At 42.6% G+C, this 19,119-nt stretch overlaps 2 protein-coding genes across 4 annotated transcripts in view; one reads left to right on the top strand and one right to left on the bottom strand.

Moving 5' to 3' along the window:
* LOC5568632 (glutathione S-transferase C-terminal domain-containing protein homolog) overlaps positions 1-1,582 on the top strand; it is a 38,617-nt gene extending 37,035 nt beyond the window's left edge. For both annotated transcript variants that reach the window (XM_021844621.1, XM_021844622.1), the window contains one exon: positions 819-1,582. In XM_021844621.1, the coding sequence (XP_021700313.1) occupies positions 819-1,495 (677 nt within the window). In that variant the 3' untranslated portion in view covers positions 1,496-1,582. The remainder of the gene's footprint in view (positions 1-818) is intronic.
* Positions 1,534-19,119, bottom strand: part of LOC5568634 (transcription factor TFIIIB component B'' homolog) — a 33,820-nt gene continuing 16,234 nt past the window's right edge. For both annotated transcript variants that reach the window (XM_021844618.1, XM_021844619.1), the window contains exons 4-5: positions 3,113-3,303; positions 1,534-3,050 (exon numbers count right to left, since the gene is read on the bottom strand). In XM_021844618.1, the coding sequence (XP_021700310.1) occupies positions 1,730-3,050; positions 3,113-3,303 (1,512 nt within the window). In that variant the 3' untranslated portion in view covers positions 1,534-1,729. The remainder of the gene's footprint in view (positions 3,051-3,112; positions 3,304-19,119) is intronic.

Raw genomic sequence — 19,119 nt, 5'->3', positions numbered from 1 at the left:
AACTTTGAATTATTCTAACAATGTATGTTGGAAAATTAAAGTTTTTTAATTTTACGATCAAACCTTCATGCCAAACACTGTCGAATGCTTTTTCTATGTCTAGAAGAGCCAGACCAGTAGAATAGCCTTCAGATTTGTTGGAACGGATCAAATTTGTTTCACGTAAACTCTCCATATCTCTTATTAGCTCATTTCTCCAGCCATCTCTTGTCATTGGTAGTGAAGAGAAACATTCATAGCGGTACATGATCCTATCGCTACTGTGGTAATTCAACTGTTCTTGCACAAGAAACGTGAAGGGTCCGATATTCAACATTAATAAAAACAAAAATCAACAATTTTGTAACCAAACGGTTACAATACATAGGGAACTAATACTCCTGAGGTCATTGAAGAATTTGTCGTACTGTAAAATCTGCTCCGTTGTCGAGCGCATTGGCTTGATAATTTCCAACGAACTCATTTACTACTGGTTACAAACAAATGATCTGATGTGGTATTTAGATAATTTTCACATTCCAGCTTGTCATCCCTTTTCTGTTGATAGGATGTATTCGTTACCCTTTACTTCCACTCCTGTCCTGTGTAGCTGTTGTCTTTCAAATTTTATCAGCCGGTTGGTTGCTGTTGTCCAATACTCCGACGTAGTTACTTATTCCGCTGCCTTGCTCTAAGAATCATTCCAATTACCATCGTAGTGCTGTTAATGGAAATTCATTAGAAATATCTTCAGTATTTCACCTTTTTAGCTTTTTAGTTTGTTGTTTAGTTACCTAGAGATTCAAGATTAACTACTGATTTGTATTTTTCTCCAACAGGTGGTAAGCTCCCGACGAAGCGCATCGACCGCAAGACGCACCAGCTCGAATGTCTGGCCAACGAGGTAATCGCCCTGGCCAAACCCGGCCACATCATAGTCGACTTTTGTTCTGGAACCGGCCACCTCGGCATACTGCTGGCGTTCCTGCTTCCCAAGTGCACCATCTATCTGCTGGAGAACAAGGAAGAATCCCAACAACTCGCAATGGATCGCGTCAGGCGACTTGGGCTGAAGAATGTCGTCTACTTCCGGTGCAACCTGGACTACTTTAAGGCACCTTTCGACATTGGCGTTTCGTTGCATGCGTGTGGCGTTGCCACGGACATCGTACTGGAAAAGTGCTTCGCCCATCGGGCCAAGTTTGTTTGCTGTCCCTGTTGCTACGGCAAATTGTACGAGTTCGATCGGATTCGCTATCCGCGAAGTCGCGTCTTCCAGGAGTCGGAGCTTTTGCTGAAGGAGTATCTGTGTCTGGCACATTGCGCCGATCAGACACACGATTTGGACAACAGCCGGACCAACGTCGAAAAATCACACCAAGGATTCTACTGCATGGACATAATCGATAAGGACCGCTTGCTACAGGCCGAAGAGTTGGGTTATTCCGTGACCCATAAACGCCTCAAACCGGAAAATTGCACCCCCAAAAATAGACTTCTGATAGGGACACTGTGAATTAACACTTCCAAATTGAAATTTTTCATTTCGTTTTGTCACATCTGACGATAAATAGATTTTTATTCTTACTGTACTACTATACAACGTGCAATACGTGTTTATTTGCGAGAAAATGAGAAACCCTTCAATCATCCCTTTCCCTGTTCCCGGCTGTGTGACGACATGCGACGAATCCGAAAAGTTTAACGAAAATATAACAACTTACCAAAATATTAAAAAAAGAGAGAAGATTCACTCCTCGCCACCCTCGAGAATCGATCGGATGTTCTCGATCACATCATACGGCACGTCCAAAGGCTTCTCACTCAGTTTGCCCGTCTCCGGATCCGTCACGTAGATTTCATAGATGGTTTTCGTGGGATCATTTGTGTCTTGGCTTTCTACCAACACCAGCGAGTTGATGTCAATGTCCTCAAGCGGTCCCAGCCCGCGTGGTTCTTCCTCGTCCGCTTCCTGATCGTACACCGGTTGTTCCGTTTGATCTCCAGAATATTCCGACTCCTGCCAATCGGTGGAATCCTCCGTGGGCGATTCAGTCGATTCCATCTCCGGCTTCATTTGAAGCGAATCGGAAGATGGAGTTGTCTCGTCCGGAAGCACCATAACCGGGGACGGATTGTTCTCTTCGCGGTACGACGACTCCTGTGACGTTTCGCTTTCCTGTGCATCTGGTTTCACTCGCGCCAATTTAGCCGGCTCGAAATCCGGATCATGAACGGTTCGTAATTCGTACTGGAGAGGAGGCGATTGCGCCGGAGTGGGAAGTTGCGACCCGCTGCTATACATTGATTCTGTCTTCACTGGATGTGTGCTGGACTGTTCCGGAAGGTAAACGACTTCGCATCCTCCGTAGTACTTGGACTCGACCGAGTCAATGCTCAGTTCCTGCCCTCGGTATTGATCGCTGCCTGACGTTTTTGACCTTCGGTACGTTACCGTAGATTCACTGTCGTCTAAGTTCTGCAAGGTAACGACACTTCCTGCGTCCAGACTTGTGTTGCTGGCACTTTCATACAACTGAACGGGATAAACCGCAGGTTCAGCTTTTATTGCAAAAAGACTCCTCGAGTTTTCATCCACCACCTCAATATCCATGGCCTCGATGTTCAGTCGTGAATCGCTGGATTCAACTTCCGCGTTCGCTTGACTTGTTATGGACTGTGAGGATTCCGTAACCGAAGTCACACCCGTCTCGTCAAGCTCTCCGTTCGGAATGTATGGAATGCTCTCGACCTGCGGTACCCGATCTTCCCTGTTTGATGTGTCGCCAGTTGGCTCGCTGTCTGAAACGTTGTTGCCGTCGAAAACGTCATCTTCAACTTCCTCCGCTTCGGAAAGTGGTTTAGAAACGGCTGCGGTTGAGCTTCTCTTACGTTCGACTACTGGATCCGCAGCCGATTCATTCCGAGTCACCTTTCGCCTCTTTCGCCTGGGCTTGGTATCTTTCACCAACGATGCGGCGTTGGCAATTTTGTCCATGTCCAGCATGACACGAGCGGCCTTACTCACTCGTTTCTTGGGGTTTCGGTTTTTGCTTTGGTTCAGCTGAAGCCTGTTCAAAAATAAGATAAATTAGTCTCAAAACATACTTTTACAAACTGCAGAACGACTTACTTTTTCGACATCTTTTGTTGCCTTAACTTCTCCTCCAGTTCTGCTTTCACTTGCCGTTCCTGCTCTCGTTGTCGTTCGATTTCCTCATCCTCTTCCTCGAACTGCTGTCTCAGCTCTTCTATGTTGAACTCTTTCGGATAGAGTAACGCTTTGTTGACCAATTTAAGATTGAGACGCTCCTCTTTTTTGAACTGAAATGAGGGTTAAAGACAAGGCTATATGAGTTTGTGTTTTTGTTTTTGAGTTTTGTAGGTATTTTAGACAGCTTTGTGTAGCCACTATTGTGCATCCCGATAAAATTCAGAAAAAGAACTTCGCTCAATTTCCTCTTCTTTATCAACGAACTTAAGGTAACACACGATAGACTTATCGTGGCATCCATGAACAATCTATGTTCAAACTATCGTTGAAAAGAAAATATTTCTGTTTTATATCATATCGATCATTCGGTGATCTATCCGGATCATATGCTTGCTAACAACAGGCATGTTGATACACTTTCAGTTCATCTATGTCCGGTAGAACCGATATCACATCCCCAAAACTACAAAATTGATCATCATTTATGGATAGCAAACAGTTGCACCTAGTGATCCTTTATAGAGAGATAAGCGGAAGTAAAATGGAATGATATGGCAACAGACCAGCAGTGCTGATTTTGCTCGGCGTCGAGAATAATATTGTAACACGGACATGACTTCCTCATTGCTATAAAGTGTATTTTGTTCCGTTATAGATCTTTGAGCTACATATCAAAACTAATAAACAGCCGAAAAAATCCAAAACTAAAAATCGCATTAACAAAAATTCAAAAAAGTAAAACATTTCATTTTTTTTGCTTCATGCAAAATTACTTTTACCGAAATAATTTCAAGCGGATTACATTACTCCTCAAGAAAAGTTCAAAACAAACATAACGCATGTTCGTTTGGCTCACACTTTGACAGCTCTCGCTGCTCGATTGGCTCACACTTTGACAGAAATGTCAGCTTCCGCGAATCTCTCTTATAAAGGATTTCTAGTTGCACCTTAAGCACCGCCAAAACATTTTCAATCGGAAGGATTTTGGCGCGCTCGAACTGACAAATCCTCCGTTGTGGTGAAACTTCTTCCGTCGACGTGATGTTGGATAGTTTTCTAAAACAGTCGAGATAAAAGCAGAGCCGGCAGAGCAATGACAGTTAGTTCGTTCAAAACTTCGCTTCGGAAGTCCAACCGGCGAACTCCAGATTGGTGCTGCGAAGTCAATATTTAAGGTCAGAGCTGGTATCGAAATATTTGACCCGAGAGAATGACGAATCGCGCTGGAAAATAATCAACCCTTATATTGTCGCGCTGTCACCAAACCGGAGCGCGCCAGTGTGACTCGCGACGCGCCTCAACTCGCCGCATTTTGAAATCAGTTTTTAAGTGAGGCGCTGCATTCTTACGATGTTTATGAACACAGCGCACTATTCAAATATTAGTCGCGACGTTTGGATATTGAGAAAAAATAAATTAAAAAAAAAATGTTTGTCCTTATTTCTGCCGGATCCATAATACAATACAGTCGAATTTCGTTCGTTGCACTATCTTTAGGTGGGCTTCGTTTTAATTGGGCTCCCGTTAGTTGGGCTACAGCTCACTAGTGATCCTTTATAGAGGATCTTATAGATCTTATAAAGGATTACTAGTGCCGACCATCAATCAGAACGTGGTCGATTTGCGATTCTGTCTGCTGTGGTGATCTCCAGGTGTATCGGTATGGAAGGCTGTGCTGGAAGTAGGTGCTACGAATGGTCATATTCTTGGAGGCGGCGAAATCAATTAGTCGTAGGCCGTTTTCGTTCGTCAGCCGGTGGGAGCTGAACTTTCCAATAGTCGGTCTGAAATCCTCCTCTTGGCCATCCTGAGCGTTTAGATCTCCTATGATGATTTTGACATCCACATCCACAAATGCCGAATCATAACAGTATGCCCTTATTTGTGTATTTATGGTGACAAAACAGCATTTGTCGATGACAATCTATCAATTATGGTCCCGCCATGTTAATTTCACTCCGATTGACACAATTTCACTTTTTCCAAATCATATTATGGTCACGAATTCGCTCAAAAGACGCTATGGTATGATGATTAAACTGACTAAATATAATTTGAAACACAATTACTACCCAAACAAACCAAGAAATGTTGATTATGTTTTATTCTTCATCTGACGATTTATTTTAGAATATGCTAGATAACTTGAAATATGCCACTTTCAGAGGGGGCACACGCAATTTTACTTCTTTTTCGTTTCATTTCACAATACATCTCACTTGGCACAAAACATTTAGGCACTATATAAAAAAAAACCACTTCAAATATTTAACAAGCACCATGAAACAAAAAATTATCTCAGACGAGTTTTCAATCTTATTTTGTTTTGTATTTTGTTTTGTTTACGTTAGAATAAATCCGGCAAGATCGATGTTATGATAAAATCATTTTCGAGATGAAGCGGAATTCATCTAGAACAGGTGGCCTCAAAATAGCTACTATTAATGCTATTTTGCTTTATTTGTTTGACATAAATATACACTTCAAAGCTTCTTTCAGAGTGGGCCAACTAGTCACGTTCTAATCTACAAGAGCATTCAAGTGCACCATATTGGACAGATAAGTAATTTTTGGTTATCGCTCCTGGTTAAATTCAGTGTTTCGCAGTGAAAATTCACAGTTTATAGCGTTCAAGTTGCCTAATTGTTGAAAACAGTTGTTATCTATCATCACGAGATACAGACAAAAGTGTAACTACTTGTAAAAGTGGTTTTAAGTGGAATTTCTCGCGCCGTCTGCCATCTTGGAATGAAGGAAAAGAGGAGTCATCATGGAGACGGATGACATACACAAAACCCCACCAATACCGCCACCGTTACAGACACCAACAAAAACCGGTACCATCCCGAAAACATCAACTCTAAATGCAACGAACAACAGGCCACCCCCAAACGGACAACGAAACGATAAAGCAAAACAGGATTATCTCAACAACGACAAAGATGACGGACCGTTTCGCGTTTACGTGGAATTAAAGGACTCGGACCATCAGAAGACCATCAACAAAATCTCAGTCGGAAGAATGCATCGTAAAATCTTCGGAGTTACGAACAACGTTACAGAAATCAAAAATGCAGGAAAGAAGAAGGTATTAGTATATGTCAGCTCCTTTTCAGCGGCCAACAGACTGGTCCAAAATAGCGTGGTAGACAGCTACGGATGCAAAGCCTACATAGCAAAACATCTGGTATCGGTAACAGGCGTAGTAGCCGGAATACCTACTGACCTATCCAACGAGGAAATCATGCAAGACTTGCACTGCCTAGTTCCGGTAATAGGCCTTTTCATGTGACAGGTCCGTCTATGCATTTGTTTACATCGGTGGAGGACCGGTGCATACACGAGGCTGTCATTTTCATAGAAGAACTGTCAAAGAGCTTCCCGATCAGATGTTTTGGAACGTCATGTGAATAGGCCTATAGTGGTTATCACGAACAATGGTATAGTGGTTATCACGCCCAATGGTATGGGTGCCCTAGTGTAGATGTAGTTGTGAACCTTAGAGGAAAACAATATGCACTCTGTCTCGAAAAACACCCAGAATCCGGGTATACATTTTTCAAATTGGGTAATATTTCCATATGCATTTTGATGAGTCTGGAAAGCGTGTGCAAGTTTCTTTGAGGAAAACAAAAACAAACTGTGTATGACGAGCGTATGCTAGTCTACGTGTGTTCAAATGTCACTAAGCTCTATGAACGTCTATCGTTTTCATCGCTTTGTCAACAACGCCAAAATCCCCTCAACTCGAGTAAGCGTCACCTTCAGGGCAAACAAGCTGCCCGAACTGGTTAAGCTTTACAGTTGCTCCATCAAAGTTGAACCATTCTACAGTAAAGCACATCTCTGCCTCAACTCTTTGCGCTACAACCACAAGACTGTAAACTGCCGCAGTTCTCGGCGGTGTCACGGCTGTGGAGAGCGGCACGATTCGGACGAGGAGTACAAGGATTGCTCGAAACCACACAGCCAATTCAGATTACCGACCCCAGTAAAATTTTACTGGGTTTTGGAACTACGGTTTTTTCGGTAATTTTTACGATTACCGAAAAAACCCAGTAAATTACAATATGTTTTGATTGATGGAAATTACTGACTTAGTCAGTAAAATTGTAGAGCGTTTTTACTGACTTTCCAGTTTCCCATGCTCCATGCTTTGCTTTTCCGGATACTGTTTTTTTTTTTCAGAAATCAATACAAATTAAAACCCAATCGACATGAACATGGACATCGACATGCATTTTTCGTACGAATAAACATTTACGGTAGTGGAAGTAACCGAAAAATGTGTGACAAAATCATTATTTGGATGGTTTGCATACAAGAGGCAAACTCAATGATACAGATGAATTTACCTCTTGTATGTAAACCAACCGAATTTACCAACGTAAGCAGTTCTGAGCCTTTTTGGTTGCTTAAAATGGTTGAGTTTCTCACTAAATTTCGACTACTTACCACAAGAAAGCGCAAAATAAGTGCAGGAAAAGATTGGTTGCCATAGCCTGTCTCCCGGCGCCGGACGATTTTACAGCAGGTGATTCTCATTTGACACTTCCCCGCATGCGCATAAGTTTGTTTTGATTTTATTTTGACGACAAGTCAGTAAAAACATCAACTACTGAATAGTCGGTAATTGTTTTTACTGACTTTTCGGCCTGTTCGGTAATGCTGGAAAATTTGGTCTGACAGCAACCGTAGTTCAGTAAAAAGTAAAAATTCCCTGGCCACGATCACAGGGTTTGACGGTGCCAAAGTAGAAGATGCACCATAATAATACCCGTCTGTGAAACATATCACCTTCCCAATACTTTGGCACACCTCCAACGGTTCATGATTTATCATGAAACGGCTGCATTCAGGCGGAGGATCTGTTAATATGTTTCGGCATATTATCAGGTCCTCTTCGAACGGAGGGACCGCCAGGGCTCATTAGTTACTTATAAATCAGTGCTGGTTGTTTGATGTTTCAATTCGTTTACACGAGCTGTAGCATCCTTTGTACTAATCAGCAATGGTGGTTAAGTTTCGAAGCCAACGTGTGATCAATCGTTTTATAATGCAACATAAGAATGGATGTTTGGTGGAACTGTGCTTTACACTCGTCGTTATTAAATTTAGTGATTGTGAAGGTGCTAATAGTGGTTTTATTTTAAATCTATAGTGATGAAAATTTGAAAATTAAGGTGGAAGTGATTCTGATAGTTTTGTTAAAAATATAATAATAATGATGTGAACTCTACTAATTTAATAATGGCCATAATACATTGTGCAATCATTTTTCTGCATATAAACATAATTGCCTAGTTCTTCAAACGTGCTTGATAAAAGTGTTAATATGTAATGACAGCGAGTGCAGAAGAATGGATCGAAGTGATTTTTTTTAATGTAACTTTCTTGATCATAGTGCTAAATCGTAGTTTGAATAGTAAGGAGTCTACAGCAACAAAAATAATGATACATTTAAATTGAATATCTTTTAATTACTTAGTAATGCTAACAGATTTGAATGAAAATGGTGTGATGTGAAAAGTGATATAATAGAAAGTATATCTGAAGTGTATTACGAAAGTTGATGAGTGATAATCGGTGATATACGTGATAGTGTCGAAAATAAAAGTGACGATAGTGAGTGATGAAATGAAATGGGGAATGAGGACCTTTTAATAAAACTATTTCGTTCTTCACTTTAACCACTCTAGTAGCATTTCAGGCCTTATCATAGTTTGATAGTAGTCTGAACTACTAGACTGCAAAACTACGGCAAGGGCTGATTGCTGCTAGCGTACACAGTGACCATTTGAGCAACATTGCTTAGGAACGTCTGTGTGATGAACGCAATAGAGGCTTATAAAAGCAAATGCTGGGAAGGAGCTTAGGGCAGATTAAGAGTGCCAGTACTACCCCTATCGCTACCGACAAAAAAAAAAAAAAATAAAAAATTGGGTCTGACAGCAACCGTAGTTCAGTAAAAAGTAAAAATTATTACTGAACCTCAGAAGTTTTCAATCAAAAAGCTGAAAGTTCGGTATTTTTTATGATTTACAATTCGTACCCAGTATAAAAAAAATACCGAACAAGCAAATCGTGATTGAGTGTGCACATCGATGTGTGTATTGCAAGAAAAATCACATCACTGCAGATGATAACTGAACAAAGTGTCAACGCCAGAACAACATTAAGGCGGTAATGGCGAGAAAAGCACTCACTTTCTTCGAGGCCAAAGAACTTTTCCCAATTGTCACCTCAAACAGCTTTAACGCGTTGATGAACCGAAGCTTGATGAGTTCAGAGGTCAAGACTATGCATCACAGCTGAAAAAAGAAGCCTTCTAGTTCCCCATAAGACCTGTTCGAGATGTTCGTAAGAAGAAACCCGAAGCAACTAAATCGGATTCCGAGGAAGAAGAGAGGAAGCGAATCAGGAAAACGCCTTCGAATGTGATCGCCGGAGCAGCCTTAAATAACCCCTACAAAGTGAATGAGCAGGAACAATGGCAAAGGAAAATCCAAGATGCACGAAGCTAACAAGCTACAATGTCGCAAACGACGATCAACTTTGCTATTCAAGAAGCACTACAGCACTACTACAGCGCAATTATTGCAGGACAAGCAAGAGAGAATCTCATCGAAACGAGTAAAAGATATCTAAGTTTTGACATAATACATAAAAATTGAACGCAACTACCATACTTACTTACTTGATGGGCAACAATTCCTTGCTATTGCGTTGAATCTACGCCGAATGAAGAAGCCTTCTCCATTGGACCCGGTCCTGGGCCAATCGCTTCCAGTCGCCCTGAACGTTAAGCGACCTTAAATCCTCCTCAACTGCAAAAAGCCATCTGGTGCGCGGCCTTCCACGGAGGCGACGGCCTCTCCCTGGTTCCCTGCTGAATATTTGTTTAGCTTGACGTTCCTCCGACATGCGAGCTACATGCCCAGCCCACCGCAACCTGCCGTGTTTTATACGCTTAACAATATCCATTTCATTATAGACTTGGTATAACTCGTGATTCATGCGACGCCGCCAGATGCCATTGTCCAATTTACCGCCGAGTATTGTTCGCAGCACTTTACGTTCAAAGACCCCAAAAGCTCTCCGGTCGACCTCTTTCAACGTTCAAGATTCGTGGCCGTACAGAGCTACCGGAAGAATTAGAGTCTTGTACAACGCGAGTTTGGTCTTCGTCTGTAAGCTGCGGGACTTTAGCTGGTTACGAAGTCCGTAAAAAGCCCGACTCGCAGCTGCAATACGCCTTTTAACCTCGCGGGTAACATCATTATCGCAAGACACTAGAGTTCCAAGGTACACAAATTCTTCAACTTCTTCAAATATATCACCACCTATCACCACCTCACTACCAACATCACCTATGGGCCCACGATGTCTACCAGCGACCATGTACTTTGTCTTCGTGGTATTGATAATGAGCCCAATTCGCGTTGTCTCCCTTTTAAAAGGCACGTATGCCTCTTCCACGGCTCGGTGATCAATCCCGATTATGTCGATATCGTCCGCAAAACCAAGGAGCATATACGAACGTGTGATAATAGTGCCAATCCTATGCAAGCAAGCTCTCCTTATTGCTCCTTCTAACGCTATGTTGAACAATAGGTTTGAAAGTGCATCGCCCTGCTTCAATCCGTCTAAGGTTACGAAGGATGTGGAAATCTCATCCGCAACACGTATACTTGATTTCGATCCTTCCAACGTTGCACGAATCAGTCTAATCAGCTTCGTCGGAAAGCCATGTTCCATCATTATTTCCCACAACTCGTTTCTTTTAACTGAATCTTACGCCGCCTTGAAATCAATGAACAGATGATGAGTCTGCAAGTTGTACTCCCGGAATTTATCGAGGATCTGTCGCAGGGTAAACATTTGATCCGACGTCGATCGGCCCTCACGAAAACCAGCTTGGTATTCGCCGATGAAGGACTCTTCAAGCGGTCTCAATCTGTTGAACAGAATACGTGACATTATTTTGTACGCCGAATTGAGGAGTGTTATTCCTCGGTAATTGGCGCACTCCAATCTATGCCCTTTTTTGAAGAGAGGGCAAATGAGGCCATCCATCCAGCTAGCAGGCAGTTCTTCTTCCTCCCATATCTTTAGTAGTATATGGTGAATTATTCTATGCAGCTGCTCACTACCGTGCTTGAGAAGTTCGGCCGGGAGCTCATCCTTCCCAGCAGCCTTGTTGTTCTTTAGCTCTTTAATCGCCTTCTTAACCTCATCTAGAGATGGAGGCTCCACAGCTTGACCTCCATTCAGTAACGTTTCGAAGTGCTCTTTCCACCTGGCAGCCACCATCGTTTTATCTGTCAGCAAATTACCTTCACGGTCGTTGTACATGACGGGAGACGGCGCTGACTTTCTCCGCACGCCATTGACAGTTTCATAGAATCGTCGCATATCGTTCTGTTCCATACAGTTTTGCGCCTCGGCTATCACGTTCTCATCAAACTCTTTTTTCTTCCTGCGATGGATTCGCTTTTCGGCTGATCTTGCTTCCCTGTACTGCTCTCTGTTCAGCCTGGTACCAGACACTAACATCCGACGTCTGGCCACGTTCTTCTCATCCGTCACCCTCTGGCACTCCTCGTCGAACCATCCGCTTCTGGGGCGTCTTCGAGCAGTACCTATCACTTCTCGCGCTGTTTCACTCACCACTCCATGGATTGCATCCCATAGATTGTTGAGGTTTTCGCTCACATTGACCTCACTTATCCGCTCGTCCAGCTTTTGGTGGTATTCAGCTGTAACACCGTCTGCTGAGAAGCGCTGGATATTGAATCGCATTGTTCGCTGTGGTCTTGAATTCGCTACAGTTGATAACCGCGCTCGTATTTTACTGACAACGAGGTAGTGATCCGAGTCAATGTTAGGACCCCTGAAACTCCTAACATCGATGACATCTGAGAAATGTCGGCCATCCACCAGAATATGGTCTATCTGGATGCAAATATCAGTATTTGGATGCCGCCAGGTGTGCTTCCGAATATCCTTGCGTGCAAAGTAGGTGCTGCAGATGGCCATCCCCCTGGCAGCAGCGAAAGTCACTAGTCGTAGGCCGTTGTCATTGGTAACGGAGTGAAGACTCTCCTTACCGATGATCTGACGGAAAAAGTCCTCTCTTCCGACCTGCGCGTTCGCATCTCCGATAACGATTTTCACGTCGTGTTTTGGGCACTCTCCATAGGCCTTATCAAGGCCTTCATAGAACGCGTCCTTCACGTCATCAGGTTTGTCGTTCGTCGGTGCATAGATGTTGATCAGGCTGTAGTTGAAGAATTTGCCCCGTATCCTCAGTACACAGATTCGTTCGCTAATCGGTTTCCACTTCATAACGCGTTTCATCTGCTTCCCGATCACTATGAAACCGACTCCATGTTCTGCCTTATCGCCGCCGCTGTGGTAGATGTTATATTTGAACGTAGTGTTGGCGATGGGATCAACCGCCCGGAATTCACGTTCTCCAGATCTAGGCCACCGCACTTCTTGAATGGCAGCCACGCCCACTCCAACCTTCTGCAGTTCACGAGCCAAAAGGCTCGCTCGTTCGGGTTCATTTAACGTCCTGACATTCCAGGTACCAAGTTTCCATTCATAGTCCTTATTTCGTTGCCAGGTCGGTTGCCGAAAATATCGTTCGTTATTTCTTCTTTCTCCATTTTTCGTGGTAGGTGAGAAATTCGGTATGCTACCTTACCGGGGTTGCGCTACCTACATCACGTTGATGAGGCTGCCACCCAGTGTTGTTCAGACTCATTTCCCTGAAAATAACATTTTCCGAACTACGAAGCCACGAACTACTACAACCATGTTCTATCCTCCTAAGATAGAAAAGCAGATGGTTAAGCTTGAGTACTGCACACAAAATCGATCAATTTTGATCCCAGAGAGCCACAATTCAAGTTTCGGTGAAATGAAATGAGTGAGTGAGTGAGTGCGAATCATTTCACCGAAACTTGAATTGCGGCCCACCGAGATCGAAACTGTCGGATGTGCAATACTCAAGCCCAACCACCTCCCCCTCCATCTCAGGAATACAACGCACAGTTATAACAGTTCATGGCTTCACAATCCGAATTTCGGGGAAATGAGTCTGGTCAACACTGCTGCCACCTTAGGTTAGTTGACGTGATACAACATTTCATACTCAGCCGCTGGATACCAGAACAGACGCTGTTTGAGCCGCACCTCCTGGTGAACAGACGGGAACGCACCCCCTCACTCTAGCTGATGTCAGAAGGACAACAATGCCCAGGTTGCACTACCAGCTAAGTACGCAACCCTTAGCTGGCGGTCTTTGTCATCGTTAGACCCGAGGAAGCGTGAGGTAGGGACTTGCGAGGACCAGAGCTATGTTGGACGCTTCTTCCTGGTTGTCGACTCACCATTTTACAACCCACCCGCAACTACCATAATAAAATCAAAAATGGATAATAAAAAAGAAATAAAAATATTACAATGCAATATCCAAAGTGTTTCGAAACATAAAGAAGAATTACAAAGAACACTTGTGAAAGGGTCATATACAGCGGCCCTAATGTCGGAGACATGGACGAAAGAAGATTTCGAAAACTCCAAAAAATACAATATCAGTGGATACAACAAAATAATTAAATCCAGGCATGACGGCTATGGCGGAGTACCCATATACCTGCATAAAGACTATGGATTCCAGACAGTCTCCATGCCGGCAACCAGCGATGGAAGTCAGTGCGTGGCCATCTATATACCCAAACTAAAATTAGTATTGGTAGCGGTATATTCTGCTCCCTCGACATTTACGCAGGATTTTCAACAAGACATCAACCGGATTCTAGTAGAGTTAGCGAAATATCCTAACGTTATATTTGATGGGGACCTCAATACCCACCATACACTATGGGGAAATGATAAATCGTCGCCTAAAGGAGCGGCGTTACTACAAGAGATCAACTCATCCGATTTGATTCTACTAAATGATGGAAGTCCTACATTTCGACCACAACAGCTGAACAAAAAAGCTACCGCCATTGATCTTACTCTAGCTTCTAGCAACCTTGTGCTGGATTGCTCCTGGACCGTTTTGGAGGAAGCTAAAGGAAGCCACCATTTGTTAATCGAGATAAGGTACAAATCCGGACAAACAGTCAAGAATAAATACGTCTACAACCAGAAAAGGATCGAAACTGACCTAGCTAAGATCACTACGAATACGGTATGCAGTAATGATGAAAAAGAATAAAATATTCAATCGATTCGAACCCAAATATTGGTGGAGTGACGACGTGGAGTTGGCCTGGAACGGCAAACAAAACGCCTTGGCCACATTCAATAAAGACAGTACAATGGAGAATCTAATTGAACTGAAACGATGTTCGGCCATCTTTAAGAGAAAGAAGAAACAGCACATCAAAGAAAGCTTGAACAAATTTGCAGAGGAAGTAGATCCACAGACGAGTTTAAGTGAACTATGGACAAAAATACGACGCCTAACTGGAAGGAATACAGGTTTACGCAACAACATAATTCAAGACAGCCCCGAACTAGCGAAGGAATTCATGGACCTCCATTTAGGGCCAAACGATATCCACCAGAATGCAGAAACTAGTTATTCGCAAGTAGCCGACTACGACATAATCGACCAAAATAAATGGGACAACATACTCCGCCGAAAAAGGTCATCGGCTCCGGGAAGCGATCGAATCACATATGATATGCTCAAATCCCTGAAACCTCAGGTATCACAGCTTATCCTGATTGATCTGATCAACTATTGGAGACAAAGTAGTCTACCACAACACCTAAAAGAGATCCGCATAATAGCAGTACCAAAACCTGGTAAAGATAACACAACTCCTACTGGCAATGGACCAATGCACGAGTTCACTAATTTGACGTTTGAGCGGTTCCATATTCACATAAATAACACGGCGCCGCTCAAACGTCAAATAGTGAACTCGTGCATTGGTCCATAGACCAATATCATTATTGCCTACTTTGACCAAAACTGTTAACTCAGCTGTACTAGAAGAATTGAACCAGTATATCGATTGCCAAGGATTGTTGCTCAAATTGTCCTTCGGCTTTCGTAAAGGACAGTCGACCACAACATGTACTTCGTATCTTCTGAACCTCATCCAGTCAAACAGGCGAAACGGATTAACCACTATTGGAGTCTTTCTCGATCTGAGCAACGCTTTTAATGCAGTCCGCACAGATAAACTAGAGCAAATCATGGGAGGTTTGAGGATACCTCAGGAGTACATTTGTTGGATAACGACGTTTCTACGAAATCGAACAGTCACCATCAGGAGCGGTGAAGAAGAAATCACGAGAATCATCAGTAATGGATTGCCACAGGGTGATGTGCTCTCACCCACCCTGTTCAATCTGTATACTGCGGAATTGCACGACACAACAAACGAAAAGGTAATACTGGTGCAGTATGCAGATGACTTCACCCTGATCGTCTATGGAAGCAATCTCGAGAATGTCAAAAAAACTGCTCAAGAAGCGGTCGACAAATTTGAGGAAAAAACGCGGGATTTAAATCTGGTAATAAACCCTGAGAAAACCAAGTCTATGCTTTTCAAAGCATGTAAGGTGGACCTAGGATTGAAGATCGGAGGGAAACCTATCGAAACAGTAATCAGCTATAAACACTTGGGAATATACCTAGACCGGTCAACCAACTTCGGAACACACATACGAGAACTCTGTCATAAAATACAGGATCGTATAAACATGCTGAAGGTCATCTCTAAGATAAAACATGGTGGACACCCAGAAACCATGCGTAAGTTATACAAGGCTCTCATACGAAGTGTCCTCGAATACGGATGCACAGTAGGGTTCCTAGTACCGACCCCTTTTGGCGAGTACCGGTTCTACGGTACTGTCACTCTCAGTACCGGTAGTACCGGTAAAATACCGGTACTGGAAGATTTTTTTTGCAATAAATATGAATCATACAGTATTGCACACAAAATTGGCATCTTTTTCGAACTCGTCAGTAAACAAAAGTTTACTGAAGCTTTTTCTTAATTTTTGTGAATAATAGCACTAACAAAATATGGTTTTTAAATAAAAATGTTTACTTATTTTCTAACTTTATAACTCATGAAATACATTAAAATATGTGTTGAAATTCATGTTTTGGCTAACGTGATGGACAATATTCAAATGTGGGGAGCAAAATCGTTCAAAATATTTTTTTTAACTTTTTTCACGCATTCAACTTGCTTTTCATTCATAAAGTAGGATTTAAGGCATATTCAAAGTTCGATGTTTAACTGCCATACGTGTGCAAATTTTTATAACAAAACTTTCAGACCCGGAAAAGCTCATTCTGGGGTCACCCTGGTATTGCTCGAACTGTTGCTCATGTATCGTGAAATGTTAACAATGTCATAATTGAAGCACCTTTAATTGCTTCAATATCCTAAAACCTTTCTTTATATTTTGCCTTGTTCTCTAGAAAGCTTGAAATTCAACATTAGCAGCTTCATTTGTATTCGATAATTCGTTTATCCTGTTAGTAACTCATTTCCGTTCAATCACTTCTCCCTCAGTTTTTTTAATGTCCCAACGCCAGTGTTTTTAATGTTAACGGTAACGAATGGTAAACGATGAGCGTGCTTCTAACGTTTTTATGTTTAGAGATAAACCATACTTAGTGATGAAGAGATGATAATTAGAATAAGCCTTTATGTAATCGTGCATAGAAATTCGCCATCAACGAAGTTTACCAAATATACGTACCATTTACTGTGACGAAATGTATTGATTCAAACGATTATTAAATTTTCATCAGTACCGAAAATACCGGTACTCAATGCTTTCCAGTACCGGTATTTCGGTACCAAAAAATGGTCGGTTTTACCGGTACTTTCGGTACCGGTACTCCCGGTACCAAAACCCTAATGCACAGCGTATGGCAGTGCTAGTAAAACTAATAAAGAAAAGCTGCAGGTGATCATCAATCAATGTTGGCGAAAAATCACCGGATGTTCAAAGATCCCAAGGAATACTCCTTCAGCTTTGGCAGGAGAAAGTCCGTTAGATCTACGATTGGAACAAGTAACCTGCAAAGAAATATCGAAATACTTTCAAAACGGCAGCGTAGTCGCGGAACAGCTGCTACAACTCAGAGGGCAAGATATCCCAGAAGACATGCTTACACTAATGGAGCGAACATACCTGAAACACCTGCATATTTTCGATGCAATTATCCAGAATGTCACGGTGTACCAACATAAACCGCTTGACATTCAAACTGTGTTAATGGAAGGAGCACCAGCAAAAAAGAACTGCAATCCCCGAGTCCTCAAACAAACTTTCCTGTTCCTGCAAAACCCCAAATACAAACACCGGCCCTACATCTACACAGATGCATCGAAGGTTGGTAACTCCTGTGGTATAGGAGTCTTCTGTGAATCCACAAATAGAAGAATCAGCCTGAAGCTAAATAAGGAGACCTGCATAATGACTGCCGAATTATATGCCATCCTAGTGGCGTTGAGGCACCTTCACGATAGTGGCATCATGGGAGCAGTATTGTTCACAGATTCCTTATCATCATGTCAGTTAGTTGAATATCAGCTGACGGAAGCAAGGACGAACACTGTGATCCAAGAGATAATCGAACGAGCAACAGCAATGAATGTTACCATCAAGTGGATTCCAAGCCACATAGCAATTAAAGGCAACGAAGTAGCAGACGAGTTGGCAAAGGCCGGTATACAATCGGATCAAATCCTAGAAAACGGAATATTAGTTAGCGATGCATTCCAAATCTTCAACCAAAAACGAATAAGTAGTACAAACGACTGGTACACCACCTACGCAGAAGAGAAGGGAAAGCATTTTTTCTCTATACAGCCGAATTACAGCGATGAGCCATAAAGAGGTGCGAAGCCTGAATCGTCTGATGGCCGGGCATAGCTTCGCAAACACCTGGTTAGCGAAGATGAAAATCAGAACAGAAGACACGGCAGACCATGTAATTCTACACTGTAACAAGTACGCTATAACCCGTTCGGAGTACGACTTCGATGGCAAATATTGAACACTTGTGGATCTTTTCAAATCAAACAACGTGAATACTTTTCGAGACGTGGTGCACTTTCTGAGAAAAGTGAAATTGGACTTGTAAACAGCGTTGCCAACCTTCCAGATTTTTCTGGAATATTCCAGATTTTTGAGGCCCAATTTTACAAAAATCTGGAAGATCCAGATAAAATTTGAAGTGAATTTGTAAAGTTTTATAAATAATTTGTAAGGTTCTCCATAAAAGACAGGATCGATCCAGACTTTTCCAGACAAATTTACAAAATCTTCCAGATTTTGGAAAAATTGACTTGGCATCCCTGCTTGTAAATAAACTACTCCTCGAGTGCTTGAGTTTGTGCCCAAGTACGTGGTGCCCGACTGCGCTGGCATCAAAAACATAAAGCAACGAAAAACCCACTGGGCATATGGTCTACAGTCACCGGTCCCATCAGCAAACCCAGAAGAAGAAGAAGAAGAATCTACAAGAGGTTTTGGGGGTTGTGATGGAGGGGGCGTTTATTTATATCACCCTGGCAGTAATTCGTAAAACTAAAATTGTTACTTGGGCAGCTATTGTTGGAATCCCTGGCCGCATTAAATGTAGTGCTGGCAAATGCGGGTACAGTCAGTACCTTCCGCAGAAATGGTGCAGAATCGATTATCGACCTGACGTTTTGTAGTCCTGGCGTGAGATGACGGTTACACTCATAGCACTCATCAATCGATTCGCTATAGTATAATACCAGGCGGGCGGAAGGCAGCGCGATGTAACTCGACCCAAGCCCGAGGTTGGAAAACAGCGCGCTTCGACGGCGAAGTATTATGTATCCGGTAGAAATCAAGACCAACATTTATATAAAATTTTTGTTTTCTCGGGCCCC

Source organism: Aedes aegypti, chromosome 2 (assembly GCF_002204515.2).
Source record: "Aedes aegypti strain LVP_AGWG chromosome 2, AaegL5.0 Primary Assembly, whole genome shotgun sequence".
Taxonomy (NCBI): domain Eukaryota; kingdom Metazoa; phylum Arthropoda; class Insecta; order Diptera; family Culicidae; genus Aedes; species Aedes aegypti.
The sequence above is the reverse complement of the archived record's forward strand: the minus strand, read 5'-3'. Positions and strand labels throughout refer to the sequence as shown.